At 43.4% G+C, this 25,031-nt stretch overlaps 1 protein-coding gene across 6 annotated transcripts in view; it reads left to right on the top strand.

Moving 5' to 3' along the window:
• EPN2 (epsin 2) overlaps positions 1-19,424 on the top strand; it is a 39,942-nt gene extending 20,518 nt beyond the window's left edge. For 3 of the 6 annotated variants that reach the window (XM_042827550.1, XM_042827551.1, XM_042827552.1), the window contains exons 3-9: positions 6,419-6,546; positions 7,972-8,064; positions 8,332-8,491; positions 11,006-11,179; positions 12,758-12,850; positions 13,819-14,034; positions 15,495-19,424. In XM_042827550.1, coding sequence (XP_042683484.1) covers positions 6,419-6,546; positions 7,972-8,064; positions 8,332-8,491; positions 11,006-11,179; positions 12,758-12,850; positions 13,819-14,034; positions 15,495-15,832 — 1,202 coding nt within the window. In that variant the 3' untranslated portion in view covers positions 15,833-19,424. The remainder of the gene's footprint in view (positions 1-6,418; positions 6,547-7,971; positions 8,065-8,331; positions 8,492-11,005; positions 11,180-12,757; positions 12,851-13,818; positions 14,035-15,494) is intronic. The other 3 variants (XM_042827555.1, XM_042827553.1, XM_042827554.1) reach the window with 3 other exon arrangements.
• Positions 19,425-25,031: the final 5,607 nt, after the last annotated feature.

Raw genomic sequence — 25,031 nt, 5'->3', positions numbered from 1 at the left:
GAAAAGTCTGTAACAGCCCTTCTGTCAGAGTGGGTAAGCGAAATATTTCATCAAGTTATTTTGGTGGCAGCAGATCTTACTTTCATTCCTGGCTAGGCACAATGGATGGGGATTGCAGATTTTGGGAGATTTTAGCTGAATGCCTTCTCCTTGTTTGCAGTCAAGCACAATGTCTTTAAACATTTCCCAGTTTTCAGAACTTTCTTCCAGAAGCAATCTGGGCAGTCTGAAAGTGCTTCATAGCCTTTGCAAGACAGAGCACAGGGAGAGCAAGTAAGTTCCTGTGGATAATCTCTGAAGCTTCAGCAGGAGGGATGTTTCCTCTCCTGTCAGTTACTCAGTGGGTAGCATTGGAGAGCTCAGTGCACCAATTTTCATTCGATTTCTTCAGCATGTTGGAGAAGCTCAGCTGCACAGCATTGATTCAGTATTGCAATACCCAAACTGCTGCTGTTCTCCAGCTCCTCAAGCGTGTGTGTAGGCTTGTGTCCACTGTGCATACCTGACTTGATTTTTGTATTTGATGTTGAGCTCGAGAGTTTTGTTTTGTTCTGGTAGGATTTTTCCAAATTATCCTTTCTGGAAAAATAGAAACAGCGCTGATAGCCTGTGTAGGATGAGGGAATTAAAGACAGAGAAATATCTCTGGAGTGATTTACCATTGTCCCTTACTGCTGCAGCAAGGCACACTGGTGGATAGGGACATTTTCCCCTTCTCCTTGCAGATGCAGTCATCTGACTTCCAGCAGTCAGCTAGAAAAAGTGAGAAATGCAGTGGAGGAGCATGGTAGACTTCATTAAAATCCTTTCCCCTCACGGCTTTGCCTTAATGTCTTTGTTGGCCCTGAGTATCTCTGTGCTGTAAAGCTTGTCTAATTCTGGGAATACATTGTGGCCTATGATGATTACTTTTGATGTAGTCATCAGCAAAAAAAACTGCTAATATTTTTATAATCACAGTCTTGTGATGTGTAAATAGAAGCCATGAGAGGTGCCTCACAGCTACAAGCTCAAAAGCGCCGTCGTCCTGACCTCTGTGTTGCCAGCAGTATGTGATGTGTTGAGGCCAGATGCTAACTTTAGGGGCTACTGACGTTCAGGTCAGAAACAATGAAATGTCCCACTACAAAATGTGTGAAAGTTATTCAGGTTTTTTAGAAAGTAAGTAAATTATATAGATTTGCATGAAATCTGGTAGCAGACGTTTTGTTTCTGAATATGGTTGTGTGATGCTGAAACTAACCAGGCTGGGAGTGGGAGGAATATAAAGGTAATATTTGAGATGTTTGGGATCAGCAGTGCCCCACCGCTGATCTGGCTTTGTGTATTTCTGTTGTCATTCTGCTCGACATTTGTCACCCAGCTTTGAGAACTTCAGATCGTTTCTAGCCTTGTTCCATCTGTGGCTGCCAACAGTCACTTAAATAGGATTCTGATTCTTTATATAGAGCTTTAAGTCCAAACATGAGGCTCTCACAGACCTTTGTTAGAACTCCTGCTCTCAGTCAGGGCCTTCATTGAGTACCTCTCTTTCTTGGGTGCTCTTTGAGCAGAGGTTCACTGCAGGGATGTCACTGGAGCCACCAGCATGACAGAAGCAGAGCCCACATTCTTCATTTCAAAGGATCCCCATAAAACACCAGTTCTCCCCTGTGTTGTTTCGTGTTTTAAAGCCAAGTTTCTAGAAGCCCTGCTTTCTTGAGAGGTTCTGTCCTGCCAGGCCTGGCCCAGGAGCTGTGTTAGTTCAGACTGTACGCATCCTTTCCTCAGCCCATCTGCTGCCTTGATTTGGGCTGCAGCTGGAAGTGCTGCTGAGCACAGCTGGTGCACATTCTGGTGTCCTGATCTCACACAGCCGAGGCACAGTCAGAGCAGCACAGCGTGCCCAGCATGACCTGATCCCACAGGAGCGTTCTGCTCGGAGGTAGGCTGCTTGGCTGGGAGTTCAGATTCATTACACAGCTGGCCTGATGGATACAGGAGTGATGGAAGATGGACTGAAAAAGGCTTTTATGGACCTCGTGAAATGCCAAGGCTGTTAACCTTGTGTATAAAGATATTGGGAGCAATCTTCCTACCTGAAATGATGTGTTTTAATATTTCCAGCAATTATTCACATTAGGTTGACTCATTCTTCAAAAGCAGGTTTGTGAAGCATCAGCAAGTTTACGTTCACTCAGCTGTTGCAGCTCTTGTCTCCCTTTTTGTCTATAGCAAAAAATAATTCAGAAGTAACTCATTCAGGTGGGAAATGACAACAGTCAGAACGCTCTGTTTGCAGTTTCCTTACAATGCGTTCTGCAGCCTTGCAGGTTGGAATACATCTCCATTGAATCATGGAACATCTGGCATAGCATCCAGCAATGAGTCTGGATGAACTGTAGGGGTAGCATCCGTAGTTTGAGGTGTTGCAGTAAGACTGGTATGCTCCTCTGTGTGTTCTGTCGGGCATCACTTGACAACTTGATTTAATCCTCTGACTGTTGTGTTTGCTTGGTGCTCTGAGTAAAGGTGGGAGGTGGCATTGGTGTAACCAGGCTTCTGTACTTACACGCATCCAGATAAATATAGTTACTCTGTTGAGTGTAGTGATCATCTGAGAGAAAAATTTGTCTGTGTAATAAACCTTAAGGATTTTTTCAGTGTTAAGTAAAATTTCCATGTGCTCCGTTTCCTTCAGTACAGGTGGAAATCATGCAGTAAAGCTGACCAGCTCCCCCTTGCCACGTCAGTAGGTGCTGTTAATTCCCATCCTGTATCAGTTTTCCATGGGAATCTATCTGGTTGGCACAGTTCCACCCAGAACAAGCAGTTTGCACGTGGCATTTGATAATTTGAGAGGTGAAGCTCTCTTTTTCCAGGCACTATGGGGCTTCTTCATGTGGTGCAGAGTGGCAATGAGAAAACAACAACCAAGCTTCTGGATAAAGATACTCAGTGTCATTTTTATACTGGGACTGATTTTATCACTAATGCAGGCAGTGGCTCTGCTTTCTAGCTGTGTACTGTACATATGTTTTAACTCATTACTTAACTTTACCTTTGGGCATCTCCAGAGGGCTTTTAATGTAGCCAAGATGAAGTACTTTTCCAGTAAATACGTACGAAAGATGCCACAGCCTGTGCAGGAGACAGATGGTGCAGCAGAATCCTACTTTAGTGATTAACTGAGGTTGGAAATTACTTCCCCATGCTGTGTTCCCCTTGTAGCTGTTGCTGAGCAGCTGAGAGGAGCTCGGACCTCCAAATTCTCACAGCAGCCCCAAAGTGGGACTTAGCAGGTCAGAATCAATCTATTGAGTCCCATCGGACATAAACATCTGAATTAACTGTCATGTGCTGGGGGGTAAGGGAGTCTTTGTGTGGCAGTGATGCTGTCACTAAAGCAATAAGCTTTATCCCAGCTCCTTGCAAGGAAAATGTGAAAGCAGGACATGGTGGGCACTGAAAGGCAGTTGTGGGGCTGAGCAACTTGGGAAGTGATGCTGCTGGGTGAAGCGTGCCATATGACTGCCAAGAGCAGTGTGCTCAGCATCCTTTAATCCTTTTTTCAAAATATCCCATGCTGTCTGCTATTTAATGTAGATAGCTTTACAACCACTGCTCGCCTTTTAATGTCAGATGACAATGTTCTAATGATGTTTGTTTGTTTGTTTTTTAATGTGAGGCTAAAGGAAGAGTTTGGTGACTAAAGGAATCCATTTCATATGCTTGTAAAGTCGTTCTCCCATCAGCTGCTAACTTGTTGTGGAATGTAATTACGTCAGCAGAGATGAAAAACTCCTGTGCACAGTGCCCAGGAAACCACCTTCTCCCCCAGCACCGTGGTTACAGAAGCCAGAGGGACCTTCCTGACCTGCTGCAGCTGCCATCTGCTTCCCAGTGCTGCTTCCCTTTTGTGCGTGTATCCCACTCAGCTTTGAAATCAGTTAGGAATCTTCCTTTCTGTAGTTCCTGCTGCAAAACTGCTTCTTGGAGGTGACCCAATTGCATTTGTGGCTGAAGTGTATTTCTGGTTATTTTATATCATTGCTTCTTGCCCCTTGATCTTAAATGGCTTTTTGCACTCCATAGTATTGGCAAACATGATGTATTTAGCAACTGTAATCTGCTCAATCTTTTTGCAAAGATAAACATGTAAAACATTCCCTGTGCTCAGAGGGGAAGCATCTTTGCAGCATTCTGTTACGAAACCATCAGTCTAGGATTTGTATGACTGGAATTGCATTTGGTATGTTGGATTACTTCTGGGTAATGCTTTGCAGTGGTGCTAATGCTGATGACAGCTGCGTTAAGCTCGTGGCTTGGCACTGAACACCGTTCTGTGTACCCCCAGCACTTCACAGTGATGCCACCAGTTTGCAGAAGATTGCCACCAGTGTGTTTTTCTTCTCGCATGTCACCACATTTCCGTTCTTCCCTTCTCAGGCATCAGATTTTTTATATTCTGTTTTTTCCATCTCGTGTGATGCTGTTTCTGAGCATTGTCTTGGTGCTTTCCATAATCTCCTCTATTTTGTTGGTTACATAATTATCCTTTAGGTTGGGCTTATGGCCACTTGTTGAAAAAGTGTTGGGAACCTTCCTTGGGGATAGGTGGTTCTGATGCCAACTCCTCTGCAGCTGCTCTGTGCCCGGTGCTGCTTCTTGCAATGGCCTCTGAAAGCACTGTCCCATTTAGCATCAGCCTCACTGGGTACCCACTGCTTTTTTTCCTCTCTTGGTTAAATGAAACAAACGAATGTGGAAAGATCTCAGTTCTTCTGTCATGTGCTGCCTTCGGTTACCTCCTGTTGAGTTTTATCCTCTTCTGTTGTTTTTTCTCTTTATTTTTGTGTTTGAGGATACTGGACTTTGCCAACTGTTTAAGGCCATCCTTTTTCGTGCTGTCAGATATCCTGTTCTCTATGTCCTTTTTATTCCTTCTTACTCTTTAATATTCCAAATAACATATAGGAGAGCCAGTTTGTGACTGCTGGAGCAAAATGGACTTGCAAAGCTGGCTAAATTTAGATACTTTATGTGAGAAAGAGTTTGAAAAGTGATGGGATTGAAGTATTAGTAACACCTTCACCAGGGAGCTTGTCTGGGTTCGCATGGAAGCAGCAGGACCAGAACTGAATTGAGTTTCTGGTGATAAATGTTTCCCTTCAGGAGCAGAATGGGGTGGGATGGATGTTAAGTGCAGCTTCCCGGATGCCCACAGGGTGAGAGAAGAGTGGTCACTTCTTATCTAGCGTTGTTGTGGTCTAAAGCTTAGGGGGAATGCTGGAAGGATTGAAGTAGTGGCTGAAAAAGTGATTTTAAGATTACAATTTGGCAATTTCATTTTTATTTCCCCAGCCAACCTCCTGTGAAGGAACCTGATTTCTATGATCTTGACATCCTAGTTTCAAAATATAGTTCTGATTTGTTGAATATTAACATGTATTTCAGAAAATGGTAATTACCATTCCTGCCATCAAATGCATGCATCCTTGCTAAAATAAAATAAGATGAAATATCTCTGGGTGCTAGAAAATTATCTGTGAGAGTGTGCAAGTTGTTTAATTACTTTGTAGCAATAAACCTGTTAGTGCTATCCCAGTGGGATGGGGGTTCTGCATGCTACTGTCATGAAAGTAGCAGCACAAGACAGTTTATGTATTGAGAAATTCTGTTTTAGATGCCAAGCCTGATGGTTTTGGGGGGATGGGGAGGGCTTACCAGCTAGTTGTTAGCCTGCACTCAAGGGCAGACTGGCCAGCAAGAAGAAATAAACAGTACCCCTGACCTATATGAGACACTTTTTTTTTTTTAAGCAAAGAATGATAAAATATTTTTGTAAATTTTGAGACTGAAAGGCTGGTCTGTTGGTCTCAGAGCCTGCTTCTTAGCAGTTAAGAATAGTCCTTTATCTTCCCCATTTAAGACCGTATTATTTTACAGAGAAGTGGGCGGTATCCAGCTTTACCCTGATATTGGCCGACTCCCAGCAAATTCTTACAGATATCAGAAGATGCAAGAAATACCAAGAAATGGTCCTTGAAGAATCTGTTTTGTACCTCCAGTTAATGACTCTCCCCCAAGCCTTGTGGTGCTGGGGGTCTCAGCCTTGCTCACTGTCAGCTTGCTGATGTGGTGATCCTGCAGCCTCGCTGGCACAAAAAGCCTTTGTTTCCCAGCTGCATTTTCCTTTTAAAGCTACTGAACTGCCTTGTGGATTTCTCCCTTCTCAATTTCTCTTGCCGTTGGCCGAGCGCTGAGGGCTCAGTGCTGGGAGCAGCCCTGTCCCCCCCATGGCCCGGTGCTGCCTGCGGTGTTGCCACCGTCAGACCTTGGAGAATGGTGTTTGAACATGGGGTGAATATGGAGTGAAGACATCAGACCTCTGCCACCTTTTTAGTATTTAGCATGTACAATTTGCTTTGTCTTCCAGCAGCAACGTCCCCTCGAGTTTCCTCCGAGCTGGAGCAGGCCCGGCCCCAGACCAGTGGGGAAGAGGAGCTGCAGCTGCAGTTGGCGCTGGCCATGAGCCGGGAGGTGGCGGAGCAGGTCAGTGCCCGTGTAGGTTTCCCACGTGTTCATGCTTTCATAGTTACAACTACATGCCTCTCTTTGCAATGGCAGCTTGGCTTTGCTCCAGGTGGAATAGGGGGAGAAAAAAAAAAAAAAAAAAAAAAAAAAAAAAAAAAAAAAGAAAAAAAAGAAATAAATAAAAAGGCCGTTTTGGAAGGTGTTGCTCTTTCATTCTTTTTGTTTTCTTATTGTTCTTTTAAATCTCTTTTTTAAAGTAGCTATGGCCTTCTGCTGTTGAGACTAGTGGAAGATGGCAGTCGCTTTGCAAGAAGACTTTGTTGTGTGGGAAGATGTTAATCATCACACTGCTGAAGGTGTTTTCAGTTAGGAAGAACTGAAAACATGACTAGTCCTGAAAGCCTTCATTTAATGGGGCCAGCATATGAAATGGCAGTGAATTCTGATTATAATGAATTTTTGAATGATCTGTTAATTCGGTAAGATCTGTCTGGAACAGAAGGGTGATCTAACACACAGCTAGAATATATAAATAACTTATTCTAAAATAACTCCTAAACTAGTAGCTCCTAAACTATCACTCTTGCTACATTATTTTGTTAAGTCTCAAGAGGTTCATTCTGAATTTGGAGTAAATGCTGTAATTGTGGGTAAAGTTTACTGCATGTGAATATAGAATGAAGCTGTTGAATCTCAGCTCGGAGTGGAAATTCACATCTGCCATGCTGAGTGTCCATAATACTTTTCAATGCTTCCTGGAACAAGTGTAGTATACTGCTGTATCTTCACATCAGGAGCTCTGTGCTTTGAGAAGGAAGTTATTACCCTGTAAACTTCGTTGTTACTAAGCAATGAAGTTAAAGAAAGTACTCATCAGAATACCTCAGTTGAAATAGCTTAAAAAACTGTGAGAGAAATGGCAGTTGTGGAGTAAGTCAACTTCTGAAAGACCAAGTGAAAGCACAGCAAAAATATTTGCAGTAGTTGAATCTACCACCAATTTGGTAGTTGACAGATGTTAAAAACCTACAAAATACACGTGGAATTGGCTGGATTAACTCACTTGGATTTCTTTGTAGATATATCGGTCGATATATGTAGGTTGCAGAGAGCTGCTGACAAAAGCCAGCAGAAGTAGACTTGAAATCACTACACAATTCAGTGCTGATTTGAATGCGAACATTTCATTTATAGCTCTCCCATTAGGAGTAAAACCACACAAGGGTAGATTTCAAGCAGCAAAACGGACGTTGTAGTGGCAGCACTGCCGGCGCGGGGTCAGGGAGCTCCTGAGCTTTGAGAATCACAGGAGCTCTGTTCTCCTGCTGGGTTCAGATGAGCGCAGGCAGTGTGAGGCCGGCGGTGCTGTCCTGGCAGCGGGGCCACGCGCCGGAGGGAGCAGGCAGCACAGTCTAGGCTCATGGTCTATATCAACAGTGTTGATTTCCTTTGCAGGAGGAGCGCCTCAGACGCGGAGATGATCTGAGATTACAGATGGCTCTGGAGGAGAGTCGCAGAGACACAATTAAAATTCCCAAAAAGAAGGAGGTAGTGCCTTCAACTAAGAAATTCCCGGTTACGCTGCCAAAAGCTGAAATACAGTAACACAAAAATAGCTTAATACTGAGCATTTTAATGCTTTTGGGATTGCTTTGTTGTATAGCTTAAAACTTCTTCCCCGCGGGTTAAATTTCAAAGTACTGGTCAATGCAGGTGTGTAAAAGGAGAAAAAAAATAAATTGCTTCTTCGCTCATGGGTTTGTACTTCAGGTCGGTAATGCTCTTGATTAAAGCTCAGATTGTTCCTGCCCTCAGCATACTACTCTTTTGGACCTAATGGATGCCCTGCCCTCGTCGGCACCGGCCCCACAGAAAACAGAGCCCTGGGGACCTCCTGCTGCTGTTGCAAACCAAACGGATCCCTGGGGAGGATCCACAGATGCAGCTACTGCCTCTGACCCATGGCAATCGTTTGGTAAGAATGAACTCTGCCAGAAAGAATGTTTGTCTTAAAAGTGCTTGCCTTTTAATGTTGAACTTTTCCAGGTTTCTCAATAGCAGTGCACAATGTCATGCTTGATAACAGAAATGGATTAGTCCGTTTTGGTTGCTTCCTGGACTCCAGAGTTAAAATTCCTCTTAACTCATTTTCAGGCAGAAACAAATGCAAGTTGCAATCCTTTCCATCTTTGTTAAGCAGCTGAGATTTCGTGTGCTCATTTTGAATCTTAAGAAAAGGGAGAAGAGTGAAGCTTTTGTCTTCTCTCTGTGCAGCCAAAACAGCTCATCTCACCCTGGGGAGATGCTCATGCTTTGGCTGCTACTTGTGTCCAGTGTCATGGGTGTAGACTTCTGCCAGCATTTAGTGTAGTAGTATAGTGCTTAAGCAGGATGCTCTGGCTAGGAAGGCTGTAGCTCTGAATTGCCAAGTCTCACTCCTAGGGAAATGGGATGTGTATACCATCAGAATGAAATGGACTAACCTGTTGGAATTTAATTACTTATTAGACTAAAGAAAAATTGAAATGACTCTCTTGAATAGTCTCAGTGTCTCACAAGTCTTTGATACTAAATTTGTGGGATTTCTTTCTGAAGGGAAAGATCCTTGTTTCTCGTGTTAAAGGGCAATAATTCCAGGTGTTGCACGTTTGCTGTGTATGTACTTGTTTTGCTGCCTCTGCAGTCCCCCCAAGGATTTACTCCTTTGCTTTGGAAAGCTGATGGTTCCTCACAGCAGACGTTAAACTGTCTATGGAATCGCAGTTGAATCTATTTTTTGGTTGGCTTTGGTTTTCTATTGTGGGGGACAGGGAACAACTCTGCATGTTCTTGTGCAGGAGGATGGTTCTTCCTGAAGACTTACAGCTTAGTTCTGTCAGTTCTGCTTCAGACTGGTGTTTCCAGGAGCTCTGCTATAACGTGCTTCAAAGTTGGTTGTGTGAGGAGTCAGCGCGCTTCCCTCCGCAGTCATGACGAGTTTTGAAGTTTAATACTGAAGTGCATTTGTTTTTCTCATGGGGCATTAAAAGCACTGACATGGCTGCTAGGACACAACTGCAGTTCGTTGTTTAAGTGCAGTTTGTGACTCCATTGATGGAAAAACTGCAAGTGCAAAATTAGAACAAGTCAAAGTTTTGGGCGCCAGTGTAATGGAAATTCGGTTTAATTTTGCACGATTAAAATACAAACAAAACCCACCTCCCTCCAGTGCTGTAGTCAATGTATCACCCTCTGACAAGATTTTCCTTGCATCAGTTGCAGCTGTAGCGTTTCCTCTCAGTGGCTCCCGACTTTATTAACGCCATATAACAACCCCTTGTTCCAGCCTGCTGGTTGCTTGGCTCCTAGGGGCAGTCGTGGAGATGTGAGATTTATGAATTTGACTACTAATAAAAGAGTGACTCATTAAACAGTATTTCTCAAATCCTGCTTGTGCTTTGGCATTTCAGCAGAGATAATGGAAGCTAAGGGAAGGTGTCTTCCTGAGTGCTCTCATTTTGTAAGCTCTCTTTATGAAGGAAGAGACTTTTTTGAAAGCTTCCGTTTATGGGAAGCTCTGCCATTAGCATTTCTTGTGTGGCATCGCTTGTAACTCAGCACTGAGGGCAGATAAAGGAAATCTGAGTACTGGAGTGGGAATAGTTAGATTTATTTGGAGTATTTCCTGATCTGAAGCTGCACCTGTTGATGAAACGAAGACCAATATTGCAAATTGGATTTTGTACTGCATGTGCAGTGCAGAATTGTGATAGAAAGGGGTGGGGGGTTGTATGTACTTTTAATATATAAAGCAGTGCTAGTTGTGATTTGAAATCCACGAGGTGGTTAAAGGCATCAGCTGTGTACTGCACGGGTAATTCTGTTCTTCTCTTGGATCATACAGTTGTTTGCAGTAATTGAACTATGTTTAATTAATTTAATTAAACTGTGTCCGAATTTCATTGGGAAAGGAAATGAATATTCATCTACTAAAAGAAAGCACAACCAGCTGATATTTTTGTAAAGCAGCACTTTTGTGGAAAAGAATCTGACAGCTGTGCTGTCTGCATCTGGCAGGTCTTGGTTCGACTCTTAAGGTTACGTATTTCGTATCTTTCCCAAAGGCTGTTTGGAAACCTTCTGTGTATGAGTTGATAAGTATCCCCTGTGCTGTGGATTGCTGCAAGTCAGATACTCTCTTGAGATGGCAAGTTCTGCAGCACAGGCGTGTTCGTTTTCTTGTTGGAACTGCAGGTCTTTTAAAGTTCAGTTTCAAATGGGAGCTTAGTGTTATTCATCTGTCTCCCACTGACTTTAGTTTGCTTATTTCTTCTGCATGTGTAATATAGATGCTGAGACTTGATTGGTGTTCCTAATATTGAATTGCTTCACCTTTTTTGTGTTTAGCATTAGTAGGCAATAATGGCTCATTAATGAGAGTTTGATCTCCTAGGAAAGCTTTCCAGAGTGAACCTGCACTGACTTGTGTTGCTGCTGGCTTTTTTTGCAGGTGCCAAACCAGCTGCTTCTGTTGACCCATGGGCAGCACCAGCAGGATCTGCAACTCAGTCTCTGTCCAAAAATGTTGACCCGTGGGCTCCTGCTCAGCCATCTTCTACTGCAGCAAAATCTTCGGTGGATCCTTGGGGACCAGCACCTGCAAACAAACCCCTCTCTACTTCTGGTGAGCAATTGTTTCATTCCATGTGTGTTTTATTTGAGTGAAAAAGTGAAATCTGAATGACTATTTCTTGTATTGCTTAGTTAAATAACGTGCTGAACAACTTGCAGTGTTGTTCTTTGAGATAAACAGGAGTTACTATAGCTAGCAGCAAAAAGAACTTCAGATATGATTAACTTGAAGCTCTGAGTTTGTGCTGCTGCTTTCTTAGTGCCCTCTTACATTCTTCTATCAGTATGTGTGGATGCATGCCGAGCTGTTATGACTGTTGCTGCCGTTGCATTTTTAAATGAGTTTTATTTTTAATTAGACAAGGATTTAATTTCTGGAAATGAATGTTGCTATAATTTTACCTTTCACCGTGATAAATGGCTGTGCAGATAGATGTCTCTGCTGACACAGATTGACAGGTTAAGCAGCTCCACACGCTGAGATTTTTAGAGGTGCAAATTAAGGTTTGCTTCAGACTGAGGGTGTCAAATCTGCTCCTAAACTGTTGCGCAGCAAGAAGGTGCTGATAGAATTGTCTGTTCATGCTCTGCAACTAATGCAGCCTTGATGAGTCTCAGTACCTGGAATTTCCATATTGGCACCATGGCTAAATACATCCGAAACACGTTTTCTGCCAGTCATTCATCCCAGTGCTTAACCAACAAAGAGTCACAAAGCGGATATTGTGCAAAGTTGTCTAACATACTTTTGCCTTGGCTAAGGAATATAAGTGGATCATTATGGGATTGTTTAGCTGTGGTGATCGTTCTCTTTAAGTGTTTCTGTTATGTAGAATCTTGCTTGTTCTCTTGTTGGTTTTTGTTTTTGTTGCTGTCTTTTTTGTGCTGTTTACAGAGCTGAGATCTGTACCCCTGTTTGCTTGAAATGTGTTGGAGGTTAAAACTAAATGAAAAGAACATTCTGCTGAATGCAAAAAGAAAAAGCAAAGGGCAAAGCTTTTCAGTAGTGTGATTGCTGCTCATTTAGGTGTGGCTTTCATTCCCCATTTTGAGACAAGGGTGTGTCTACATTTTGAAGATGTTTTGTTTTCATTTGTTACAACTGTTTGCTGAGTGTCAGTGTTTCAGCTAACAGAGCCTCACCATCTCTAGATGGTACTGGTAACTTTTACTGTTGCATTCCTCCTCCTTTTAAGTAAAGTCTGAACTTACAGTGACACTACGTTGGTGTTTAGAAGCATATTCAGAAGTGTATTTTTCTTGATCAACACATTCCAGAGTTCGGGCTGTGAAATCGTTGCTCTCTCTTCTTCCACAGCAATCATTGCCTGCCTGGGCCTCTCTAAGTGCAATAAAAACCCAGCATGCTAAAGTGTGCATTACATTGTGATTAAAAGCACATTGCTGTGAATCATTCAGCTGATAATGTGAGGAGAATTCTCTGCCATTACCCTTCTCCTTGATCCTTCATAAGAGTAGGAGCTCTCTGGCTGCTCTGAGCCGCTGCCCTGGGACCCGACAGAGTGGCTTCCTGGTAACATGAGTGGCTAGAAATTGCTTTCGGTAGGATCAGATGTGTGATGCAATCAAAGATCTGCTAATAACAGAGCTCTCTTGCTGTTCTGAACAGGAAGTACATCTTTTGACCTCTTCAGTAATTTGAATGGTACAGTTAAAGATGATTTTTCTGAATTCGACACACTTCGAACTTCCAAAAAGCCAGGTATGGATTAAATCCTTAGCATGCAGACAATTTGGGTATAGTCTCAAACAACAACTGTGTTTCTTCTCGAATTTTATGTAAAAAAGTGAAACCCCATTGCCTTTCACATAAGCAAAGATTAAAGCTGGTGATAATGCATCTATAAGGGCTTGTTAACGCTTTGGGCTGTGCGTGAGCTCATGGGGAGTTGGTTCTGGCCTTGTGAGCCACAGAACTTTACTCTGCAGCCTTTTGCTGGGTCAGCCCAGAAATTTGCTTGGCTTCTGTATTCGTGGCGTCTGATGTGTTTGGAATATGGTTTGTATGGTTTGTATGGTCAAACAGAACTGTGCTGACTAAATTTCTCAGATATGTAAGTTACATGCAATGTGTGATGATGGTAGGAAAATGAGGAAATACGCTTCTGTGAATGCTTTAGGGTGGTTTTTTGTTTTTTTTTTTGTTTTAAATGTTGTTATTTGATAGTTCCCCACTAAGTAAAAACTGCCAAACCATAGCATGTGTGTGCTTTGGTAATATGTACTATAAGGAAGGTTCTGAGTGAAATGCTGGTGACTGAGTCAAACTAGGATGGGCTTCTTCAACACAAGGAGAAAACGTGAGCAAAATCTGGTTACAGGGGGTACAGCAGTGGGGTGTTGCAGGGGCAGAAATGGAAGCTTTTGAGTATTCTTTTCCTTGGAAATTCCTAGTTGCAACATAGTTACAGGAATATCCACCTGGGCAAATTGGGCTGGGTATTCTGAGGAGCGCTGCAACTCTTACTGTAGCTTCTTCATACTCTCCTGAATAACAGTTAAAGTGTATCTGCTTGCATACAAAGGGTGTTGTGTGTACTTGAACTTTAAAGGTGACCTATATGAATGTTAGATTTTAAAATATTTCCCTTGTCAGAGACCTCAGGGTTTTCTTTGCTTGCTGATGTAATCAATGAGATAAGTGTTGTTTATTTCTTTGTGTTGTTACAGCTGAATCGGGTTCCACTTTGCCGTCCCAGCATAGCGGTACCACAAGTCCTGATCTCTTTGATTCCCAACACTCAAGCATGACATCAGGCAAACAGAGCGCAGCTCGGAAAACCCCTGAGTCTTTTTTGGGCCCCAATGCTGCTCTGGTGAACCTGGATTCACTGGTGTCTAAGCCACCGCAACCTGTAACTTCGCTGAATCCATTTTTGGCACCAGGTCTGTTTCTGCTCATTCCTTCAGTTGTTTTATTTTATCTTTCCTATAGGAAAGCTCTGTATAACTCGTTCCCAATTGGTTTAATGTAAGCTGTTTTTGGCTGGTTTTTCTTGGTTGTTTCAGCCAGCAGATCATGATTGGGAGCAGAAGGGTGGGACAGCGTGGTTTCTAGGCGTGCTGCTGTTGAAAGCCTAGAGTTTCTACCCCTGTGCCTGCAGCTGATCTTTGGGCTAGCTTTGTTCAAGCAGGCTTTCTTCCAATTTTTCACTTGCTCTCTTGAAAGCATCTGAGTTAGAGGAAGACTTTTGGTTATTAAAAATGTCTGACTGAAACTGACTGATTGTCAGAACAGGTAAGACATGAACATGTGCCACCAGACAATCTGCTGGGAGACTGGTAGGTGGTAGATTCTTGTAGTAAGCTCTTTTCCTACTGGTGCTCAACAAATTAGTATCTCTGACTCCAACTTAGGTTCCAAGTCTATTCTCATGGGCTGCTGGTTAGGCTGTCTGTAGGCAAGCATGGTAACCCAGTTTTGATCAAAATACACTCACAGTGTTACCCTGTTGTTAAGTGAACCTTTACTTTGAGTGAACTCAGAAGGTGGCAGTAAACATTTGGAAGATGTGTGTATTTTTAAAAGCTACTCATACACTAAAATTTCTGTTTGACATTGGTGTGATGAAATACTTTAAAATGGTATTTCAGGATCTATTTTCTTCACTTTTCTGGCAGGGTAAAAAAAAACACAACAGTTTGTTAAACTTCTCGAGTAAAGAAAAAGGCAGCAATTCTGAGGAACTTGGCAGTGCTTAACCAGAAAAAATCTCTGCATCTGCCATTACTAGTTACTACAAAAAGTTTGTGAGGGGTCACTGGGCCATCCAAATAACACTGTGCATATACGGTAAAAGGAATTTGTAGCGTTGGCAGCAGCCCAAAAAACCTCAAATGCTGGGAAAGTCATTCTCTGCTTTTTTCTAGCACCGCTGTAATTCGGAAACAACTTGTTTACTTTATGAATTCTTGTCAAAGCTCAGTGCCAGAAACATGTACAGTTTCTAAATGGAGTGAACTGGAAGAGATCCTGAAGATCTGCAGTAGCTAGATTGCAGAAAGGGAGTAGGAATAGCCTTTGAAAGGCAAATTTTAAGGTGGTTTTTTTTTTTTTTGTTTAAATTAAATAACCTCATAGGTAGTCGTGTTTGATTTAGAACCTGTTACTTCTGTTACTGTCAGCAAAAGTGGAAACAGTCGGTCAGTAAATGAACGTTCTGTGGTGTAGGTGGGCTGAATGAGACAGACTGTGTGCACCAGCCTGCTGAGTGGCATCCACTGGGTGACTTGGGATTGGGAGCATGTCTAGAAGGAGCGTTTTTTGCTGGAAAAGGTGATCTCCAAAACCTCAGCATTTATGGAGATGCGATCTTCTTTCCTCTCCCCCCTTCTCTTAAAACTAGGTGCAGCTACAGCACCAACTCCAATCAACCCCTTCCAAGTGAATCAGCCTCAGCCACTCACTCTGAATCAGATGAGAGCAAGTCCTGTGATGGGAACCAGTCCTTCTTTCAGTGCTGTGCCACCAATAAGCATGGAGCCAATACCTCTGTCTTCCATGGCCCCAGTGCCTGTGGGAATGGCACCGATACCAGCTATGGGCACTGTGGCATCCATAACAAGGATGGGCCAGGGGATGAACATGAGCATTGCAGGATCAATGACCCAACCTCTTCACAGTACAGGAATCCCACCATCAGCATCCCAGTCTACAAATACAACTAACCCTTTTCTCCTATAAAGACCCAATTAAAGGAACTTTCTTTTCATAGTGTTTCCAGGCTGAAGTCTTTACAGCGAAACAAACGTGGCCTGTGTGGACTGAATGGTGTGTAAGAGACTTGGAAGTAGATTTGCAGTTTACAGTTATGATCTTTGAAGAGTTGTCTCTACTTACCAGTTAATCTAAATCTAGTCTTTGCTACAGATGGTACCTTACTTTGGCTTGTTGAGCATTATGTGAAATGTTCAGACTTTTCACCAAAGTTAGATTCTGCCCATTTTGTTACTTTGTTAATCATTTCAATACACTTTCTAGGGAGAACCTGCCATTTTAAACTCCGTTGGCTGTTTTGTAGATGTCAGATGATGTGCTGGATCCTGAAATTACTATTTACCTGCATCTGTCACTTCCTATGCCCATACGATAGACCTGAGATTCAGAGTGCTAGTGAATGTTTTGCACATAACTGTACACAGTTCTAGACTGTTGGTTCACCCATAGTCCTTACTCTTAGAAGAGAATGATTCGGAGGGCCCAGGTGGCTGGTTTTTATGCATTAAACATTGCAACGCAAAATCGCACTGCTTTGGTATCAGAGGTCTGAGCGAGAAAGCAAGCTTGTCTCAAAAGGAAAAAGCAGACAGAAAACCCAAGAACATTCGCAAGTTGTCGAGTATAACGTGTGCTGTTGTATGCAGTGTTGAATCCGTACACTACTTAAGGACTCCTGAGGAACTCTCTGTGAGTGGCATGCTGCACTCGTGCTGAGTGAGTGTCCTGCTCTGTGCTTGTCCAGTACCAGCTTCGTTTGGAAGTTACGTGTATTTTGTTTTTATTTGACTTACAATGTGAGTTGAAAGAAAAAAAAGAAATACAGTGGGACAACTTTGAATTCAGTTTCACCGTGGCAAGCTTTAAAACTAATTCAGGCTTAACCTTGCTATATGCAGTTACTCTTGTATACTTTTGCACATATTTTGTTTAGTACAGTTTCATATTTGAGTTTGCAGAGTTACCTGATAGTCCTTTTTTTGCTAATTTTTATAATGTGGTTCTTATTTAACTGTCTGGTTTTGATAGATTTATCAAGTCTGGCTGAAAAATTAAGATATTGGCAAATGTCATTTTTATGGTTTTAATGCCCTCTTATTTATGGTTTTAGCTCTTCGTTTCTGTAAAGAGAGTTTAAAAGGGAAGATTAACACTAAAATATTTTACTTTTAAATGAAGTATTCATAATGCAGTTCAAAACAAATTCTCGCGACTAATTATTTTTTAGATGAATTGAATTTGAACGTAACGCGATTTAAGACTACATTAAAGAGAACAAACACTAAAGTCTCCTTTCCCTTGGTTTGTTCCCGTTTTCCGATGACCACAACGGACAGATGTGAGCCTTCACAAAGAGCAGCAGAGAGGCTGTTGTTTTTTATTTCTTCTTCAGATGTTTAAAGTTCTAATGTACAGGCACAGCTCGTTAATTGTATGGACTAATTTTTTCTTAATGAAAGGTGCGCTCCATATTAATACCCGGTTGCATTTACTCACTGTAAGCTGAACTATACATTTTTAACTTGCATGTCTGGACTCATCAGCACTAAACCACACTCAGGTTTCAGCCCGTGTCTCTGGTGCAGACCTGGCTGCTCAGAGTGGCAGTGCTCTGAGCTCTGCTCTCGCAAGCAATGCAAACGTGTGCAGAGAGTGTGGAAGGGAGGTCCCAGTGCTTGCTCCTGCCTCGAGGGCGTCTCCGGATGAACTGATGCATCTTGGTGGCCTTTCCCTAGTTAGGAGGACAAACAAAGCTGGAAGAGATTGCCAGTTTCATGTCTTGGTGCAGTGATGCTGAGTGGGACAGTCCTAGGGTGCTGCAGAGGGAAGGGCTGGCTGCTGGTTGTATCTTGTGGTGGGCAGGGAGGCTGAAAGACTATCAAATCTAGGGTACAATCACAGAGTTTAGCTGTGTAGGTCAGTGTAGCTCTTTTAGTAGATGGAATGCTAAACATGTGGATGTTTCTATGCAGATTGTTCTATCCTCTTGATACTAATGAATTTGCAAGTAGGATTCAGGATATTCATCTGCTCGTGTTTTCGTAGAAGAGGAAAAAGGATGGCTGTCCACACCCAGTATGTCTTCTTAAAAAAAACAAAAGAAAAAACATTCATGTTGCCTTTCAGAATAAGGAAAAAATACTTTACTTTTTTGTTGTTGCTGGAGTTATTGAAAAGTTTAGACCAGGAAGGGTGTGATTCTTGCAGATGGGGGGGGAAGTGCTTTCCAATTGATCTGTGGCAAGATTTCTCTCTCATTATTTTTCCAGTTTATCAACAGTGAAATTGAGGTCACTTGATGTTTTTTTTTCCCTTAGTCAGTCCCTTGAACGCATTTGTGACAGCTAGATGGGGCATTATCTATTCAGCCAAGCAGTTCTAATCACAGCCTCTCGTTTAACACTAGGTGACTGTTTTCTGAGGCCAGATGGGGTTGATAGTATTTGAAATTATAAAGTCCTCTGTAGTTCAGGATAACCATCCGTCACCGTGAACTGATCCCAACGCGACGCCGGTCCGGTGGGGAGCCCTGGCGTAATGAAACTGCTGCAGGGCAGCTTGCTGCTCGCACCAAACCACTTCTGCAGGAGCTGCAGCGCTTCCCATTGCGCAGCAGCCTGTGGCAGGGCAGCGCGGAGCAGTGGTGCTGCAGGGCTGGGGGCTCTGCTCTGCTGACATCCCAGCCTGGAGCCGGGCTCTGCCCCTGCCTTGCTGAAGCTTCAGCTGTGTCCAGAAGGGTGAATCCATGTCCTGATAGTTCATCTGCTCCTCAGAATACTTCTCCCCGCCTCCACCTCTTCCTGCTTGGGGGATGTGTGTGCATCTGATCGTGTCTGCTCTGGCCTGTTTCTCCAAATGCGTTTCCCTCTTCCCCTTCTTTTTCTCACTTGCAGATATTAAAAGTGCTTTTGATTTTAAAAAAAAAATAAAATAATGTTAGTATCCCAGAATAGCCTTACTGGTCAAATTGACCAAAGATAAAGTGTTAATTATTTTGTAAAAAGAAAAAAAAAAAAAATCTTGGCATAATTTTAAACCCAAAATAAGCTCAGTTATTTATTCAGTTTTATACTATATAGAAACTAAACTACATTGAGGGGACAGGGAAGGAAAACCGTGGTGGGTTGTGGTGTTTACAGTCTTTTTGAAGTCCCGTAGCTGAGACAACTATTGTTATCCATCTTCCCTTTTGCTGTTACAGTTTCTAATGTGTACTGTATGTATTAATATTGCACAGATTGTGGAGAAATATATGGTTTATTTTTCACAGCAGAATCTCACAAGACTCACTTCCTTTACAAGTGTTACAATTTAAATATTTACCAAACTGTTTTCATAATACTGGGAGCCGGCTGCTTTTTATGAATTTGTGCTGACTATTGACATTATTTACTGTATAAATAATTTATCATTTGTACTATTGTATCATAATGTCTGTATCTTTGTGTCATTTTTCCCGAGCGATGTCACGAATGTGATATTTAATAATGCCATCAGAGCAGTGGAAAGACGAGGGGTTTGTAGGTGACTGGTCAGAATTAAAATTGTATTGCTTATATTCCAGACGTGTTGCTTTTTCCAGACTCTGCGTAGCGTTTGTATCCTGTTCCAAACCGGTTGCTGCCGTGCTTGATTTAGTTTTCAAGGAGGTTGATGGGTTGGTTGAGATGATGAAGGTTTGTGCTTTTGAAAGTCCAAGGCTCTAGGAGAAATCTGATGGTTATTGAGAGTGATGCTTCTTGTGTATTGTCAATGTGATTCCTTCAATGAATTCATGGCTTTCCTGGGGCAAGCCTGCTTTTGCTATGAGAAAGGAGGATTTCTTACAGACTTAATTCAGAACCAGTTGAGATCTTACTAACTCAATAAAAATGGAAGACTTGTGTTGCAGGTGACTGAATTGCTTCTTTAAACCACATCACTGTTCAAACAGCATCTTTAGAGGGATGATAAGCTACTTCCCCGCAGAGGCTTTAGTGTTTATGTTGAGATAGAAGGCTGGGAAGAACTTCGCTTGTGAGGCCAGTCACTCATGGAATAAGGGCTGGGGGAGCTGTGACAGAACTGACTTCTGGCCTTTGCCTCCTGTTCTGCCTTCAAACAAAAGGTTCAGCCTTGCCCTTCCTGCAGCCATGGCTCTGCGCCTTCAATGGAGCTGCCCTGTGCTGGGCAGCAGCAAGCTTGCCTCCAGCTGGGAGGTGATTTCTGCTTCTAATTTGGGATGGTTTAAATGGAAAGTACTTCATTGTCGGGCTATCTCGAGAGCTGCCTCTCCAGAGCTCCCCAGTTTTCCTGTAGCTGTGCTTTGCTGCCAGTCAGACTTATCAGCAATCAAGTAATTTCTAGGGCTGAAGCTGCAGTGGTGTCAGAGACCTGGCAGCTGGCGAGGCAGGCATGGAAAGAAGCATCAGGTCTGTGAACGATTCGGTTTTGGATTTGTGTGGATTGTGCTTGCTGTGGGTGTTTCACAAACCCACTGCTTCCGTAGCATTCCAGTTTCCCTGGAGAGCGAGTTTGCCTCTGGTCTGGTCTTTAATTCATTTTGCTTCTGTTTTGGGGCCTGAAAGGAAGAGAGAGAAACTTGTGTTGCCACAGCTGACAGCCAAAACATGTTTTGATTTTCGTAGCTCTCATTTTCACAGACGGATGTCCTGTGGCTCCTGTTCTGCTCCTGTGCAGAACAGTTCTCTGTGCCTTATTATTGCTCCTCTGGCCATTCTCTTCACTGTTCTTTCTCTGGCCTCTTGAAATTGTATGTATTTTGGAAGTAACGCTGCTTGCTACGGGAAAGATTGCAGAAAGGTTTGAAATGGAAACTTTTGTGGTGACTTTATAAAACCCTTCAAAAAGAGCCGAGTACTGCAGCCTGTTGCGAGCCAAAGGACTGCTGGAGGAGGGCAGAGCTGATAATGCTGCTGGGAGAGATTGTGGCTGTGCCTGTGCTTCCTCTGACCTTGGGCGGGCTGCCTTCTCCCTGCCACAGGCTTCCTCTTCCTCTTCTCAGGGTGAACCAGGGTGCTATTTGCCTGCTTTTGGGAAGGAAGAGGGCTATCTGGATGAAGTATTGTGCAGAGGCTTGCCCTGCCAGCAGCGCCAAGTATTTCTGCTGAGTGTGTGCATTGCCACTGCCTCCTGTTTGCTTTGGGTTGCGAGTGGTGCAGGCTTTGCTCTTCCGCTCATTTTCAGTGAGCTGTGGGGAAATGCTTGTGGCCAGCTTGTGCTCTGGCTTTGGCAAGACTTCCGCAGCTGCCTGCAATCCACTTTTCTGAGAACCAGACTTGATGTACGCAGTCCCTCATGCTGAAAGCTTCCTCTTTCTGAAAACCGTAGCTATTGTCTGCCTTCCAGGTAATGTCCTCTCTGTATTTCGAGCTGGGACACAAATGAACATTGATTTTGGTAAGGACAGCAGATGGTTTTGGAGCTCAGGGTTATAAATAACTGAGAGCCGGTGTTATATACGGCGGTAGCAGTCCAGCCTCTTAGTGTCGATCGATTATACCCTCTAATTGTTAAAGACTTCAGGCTTCAACGATTAGAAATCTCCCTCTCTGTTCCCTTTGGTGCCTTAAACTTCCCTGCTCATTACCTATCAGGTGGCTAATTGGCAGCACTGTGGTGATCAATAGATTGGCAGCTTACTAGTGTAACACAGCCAGTGGGTACAACTTCCAGTCAGTGAGCCACGCGTGCTGGTGGAATCCTCATGGCAGAACTGCTGGCTAGGGCATGCATGGAAACAAACATTGCTGTTGAAGTGCAGGGCCTTTCTAATGCATCTGAACATCTCCATAGCCAGCAGCTGTGGTGCAGAGCGCAGGCACTTGGCCTCCCTTTCAGAGAGAGCAGATGCTCAGCAGGTCACAAACAGTGCACGATGCAAGCAGCCTGGGTGCATTGCTGATCTGATCTCAATGCTTGTGCCACTGGTTGAGCAAGTGCATTCCCATCCTCAGGTGAAAAAAGTCAGTGCTATTTCAAGTGGCTGGATTGAAGCAGTAGTAGAAGTGGAGTTTGTTTTCTCAGTGGGGTCTCTGGTTTTCTGCAAGGGCTTTTTGGGTGGGGAATGTAAGTCAGAGGGGTAGCCAAGCTGAAGGGAACCAGTTTTGACTTGGTGTAGTGGTGTATTACCTGGGAGACCTTGGACTGGCTGGTATTGTGTTGGGTGGTGCTGGTTTTTTTTTTTTTTTTTTAATTTTTTGTTTTTTTAAAATTTATCTTCATCAGCAAGTCTAGCACTAAATGTAGTGATATTCTCTGAGGTGAATTTGGATACTTAAATTTCTTGACCTGAATAGAGGTATAAAAATAGAAGCCTGCTGCATCTAGATGCTTCTGCTAATCTTCCTGCTGAAGGACAAGAGACCAAAACGTTTGCAGCCAGTAGGGAAAGTCTCCTGTTCTCACTGTGCTGTTGCAGCATGGCCTTTGTCCCGGCTTCAGTGGCCAAAAGATGCTTTCTAATGTCTGTGCTGTACCACAAACCTTGAGTACAAGGGATGCTCTGCAGCCATCCCGCACAGGCTCTGCTGCTTGGTGCTATCTGCCTGTGCTGATGGGGAAATGGGAAAGGGCTGGAAGGAGGGAGTCCTGACATGATGTTGCCAGACCCAGGTGGGCCATCCTGGGACTGTTTCGTGCTGGGCTGAAATGCTGCCAGTGATAGGGCTGGGCAGAGTCGGAGCTGAAACTCTTGACTTTCAATCTGTTTTGTACCTCAGGAGGCTCCTGTTCTGTAACCAGCACTGCTGCAGGGAAGCACTTGTCAGCTTGAATCTGTCTGCAAGGCACTCTTTTTCAGATGGAGATAATTTCTAGCTGCTGTTGCAAAACAGCCTCAGCAACCTGAGGACCAAAGCAGCTGGCACCACAGCATGGAGCAGTTCTCCGTGGGAGCATGACTCAGGCGTCCTTCATACAGTGCTATTAGCTCACTGTTATTAGAGATCTCTATCATCCTCCTCAGAACTGCCACGAGAGGGCAGGAGCTGATGCTGCTGTTTCTGGTTTTGGTAGAGCTGCAAATACATTGCTGACAGGTTTTCAAGTCAGTGTTCAGACCGCATCCTTCACTGCTTCCTTCCAGGGCAGCTTCCACCTCGGTGCCAGCAAAGCTCTCCCACAGCACAAGGACAGTCGGTCCTGAGCCCTTTCCACAGGGGGTTTGTTTCCAGGTGAAGTTTGATTTGTTCCCTGCTCTGGATGGAGCAGCAAGAACCTCCATAACCTCCATCCTCACTGTTGTTTTTGGTGTTGTCTGCCTGGCCAGAATGCTGGGGGGAGGAACTGGGATCTGCATATTCACTAGAAATCCCTCACATGCACTGTCATTGCTGTGCTAGATTCCAACAGCTGCTGCACTAGCACTCACATCCCCACCACCTGCAGGGTAGCTGAACACAAGTTCCAAATAAGCAGGAAAAACTCTTTATGTGGAATTAAGAGGTTAATGGCCAATTTCACTGTCTGGGAGAGATTTAAGTGGAACAAAGCAGAGGCTGCAGTGCCAGCTGACAGCTTTGTACCACCATCTGTGTTACAAGCACTGGGAACTTCAGCCCAGGGTTGGAGAAGGGAGAATGACTAAGTAGTAAATGATGAGGGTGGGAACAGCTGCCTGGAGCATGGAGCAAAGGAAATTACTTCAAGCCTCCACTATAACAACTTTTTTTTTTTTTCCCTGGGTTTTGGCTGTTCTCAAATAATGGGTTCTTTAACCTTTCATATATTAACAGCAACGGCAGCGAACACTTACAGACCATAAATCCCTACCTTATTAATGTCAGCCACAGCATCGTGTCTCTGTTCTTTTGTCATGAGAGCAGAGAATCTCCCCAGTGTGAAACAGCTGCAAACCCTCTGCCATGGCTGAGGAGCAGAGACTTAAAACTGAGACAGTTGTCCAGAAAATCATAAAGGCAGCAGCAAGCCTGTCTCTGGGAGAACGTGTTTATTAGATAGATCAACAGTCACCTTTCTGAAGAAACAGATGGCATTGAACTCAGGAAGCTGTTATTGAAAACATCACCCCCACATGTGCCATTGCATAAGGAGCAGACTGTCAGACTGAAGAGTTCCTACAGCAAAGCATCCATGCACTGAGCATGTTTTAAGACCTTTCAACCAGGTATCACTTCAGATGGTGGCATAGTGTGAAGCTGTATGCAGGTAAAGTCACTGCAGCCTTCTGGGCGTGGAGTTTGCATTTCATCTGCTTTGAACTGTATTTTTTCATGAGCAGAATCTGTGTTGTGCAGTTGTGCTCTGATTGGAGTGGGGACAGGTAACTGTGCTCCAGGGAAAAGAGATTTAAGCAGTGGTAGCTGGTAATGTCTGGGTGTTCCAGGTCTTTCACACACAGCTATTTATCCTGCTACTGTCAATAACTGCTTCCAAAATACTTCTAAAAAGGAAACAAAATTCCTCACATCTCTTCTGAGCCAGCAGGAAATACTTACTAATATGGATTCCAGTGTGACTCAGCTGAGAGATCACAACAGTTGCCAAAACAACTGGTTCTACACTTCTAGTAAAGGGATCCACCAACAAAAACAAGCCAGAATAAAAACAAAGAGATGAAAGAGATCTGTAAGGCCATTTGGAGAAGTACTTCGATATTACAAAAGATGCAGACGCTCACAATAAAATCCCAGTGCTCATATTATCATTTCAGAAATTATCTTTATTTGGTGACAGCACAGTGTGAAATAAACACTTGTAACTTGGCTGCTTTACTTGGCATTTGTTCTGGAGGCTCTTTGTTCCTACAGTTTCGAGGTCCTGGTAGTTCACTTACAAGGTGGTATCACTGTAAGCCCTTCTCACAGTTACCTCCTGATACATGCACTCAAAACATGAGGTTACATGTCCACATGTAAATATGAAGATGACTAGGCAATTAGTCAATTTTACCACAGCATGTACTTTTGTGCTGTTCTTATAGGTACAATTGACACCTTGGATGATTCAGGACTTAGAAACATCCATGCTAGCACAAACAGAAACAAACCCTAGGCAGCTGAAAGACAGAAACAAAAACACGTAGACAGTAGGGTTTGTTCAGCCCACAGGAAGAGCATTAACAGTAGCTCATAGGAGGATTCAGTGAAAGGCTGTGGTAAGATGTCAGAAAAGAAGCTGTTCAGACTGAGGAGCAGCTTTGTGC

This window comes from Centrocercus urophasianus, unplaced genomic scaffold (genome assembly GCF_019232065.1).
Source record: "Centrocercus urophasianus isolate 14NV4802_14NV808 unplaced genomic scaffold, USGS_Curo_1.0 seq_29, whole genome shotgun sequence".
In the NCBI taxonomy this organism is placed as follows: Eukaryota; Metazoa; Chordata; class Aves; order Galliformes; family Phasianidae; genus Centrocercus; species Centrocercus urophasianus.
Note: the sequence above shows the minus strand (reverse complement) of the source record. Positions and strands in the feature narration are given on the sequence as shown.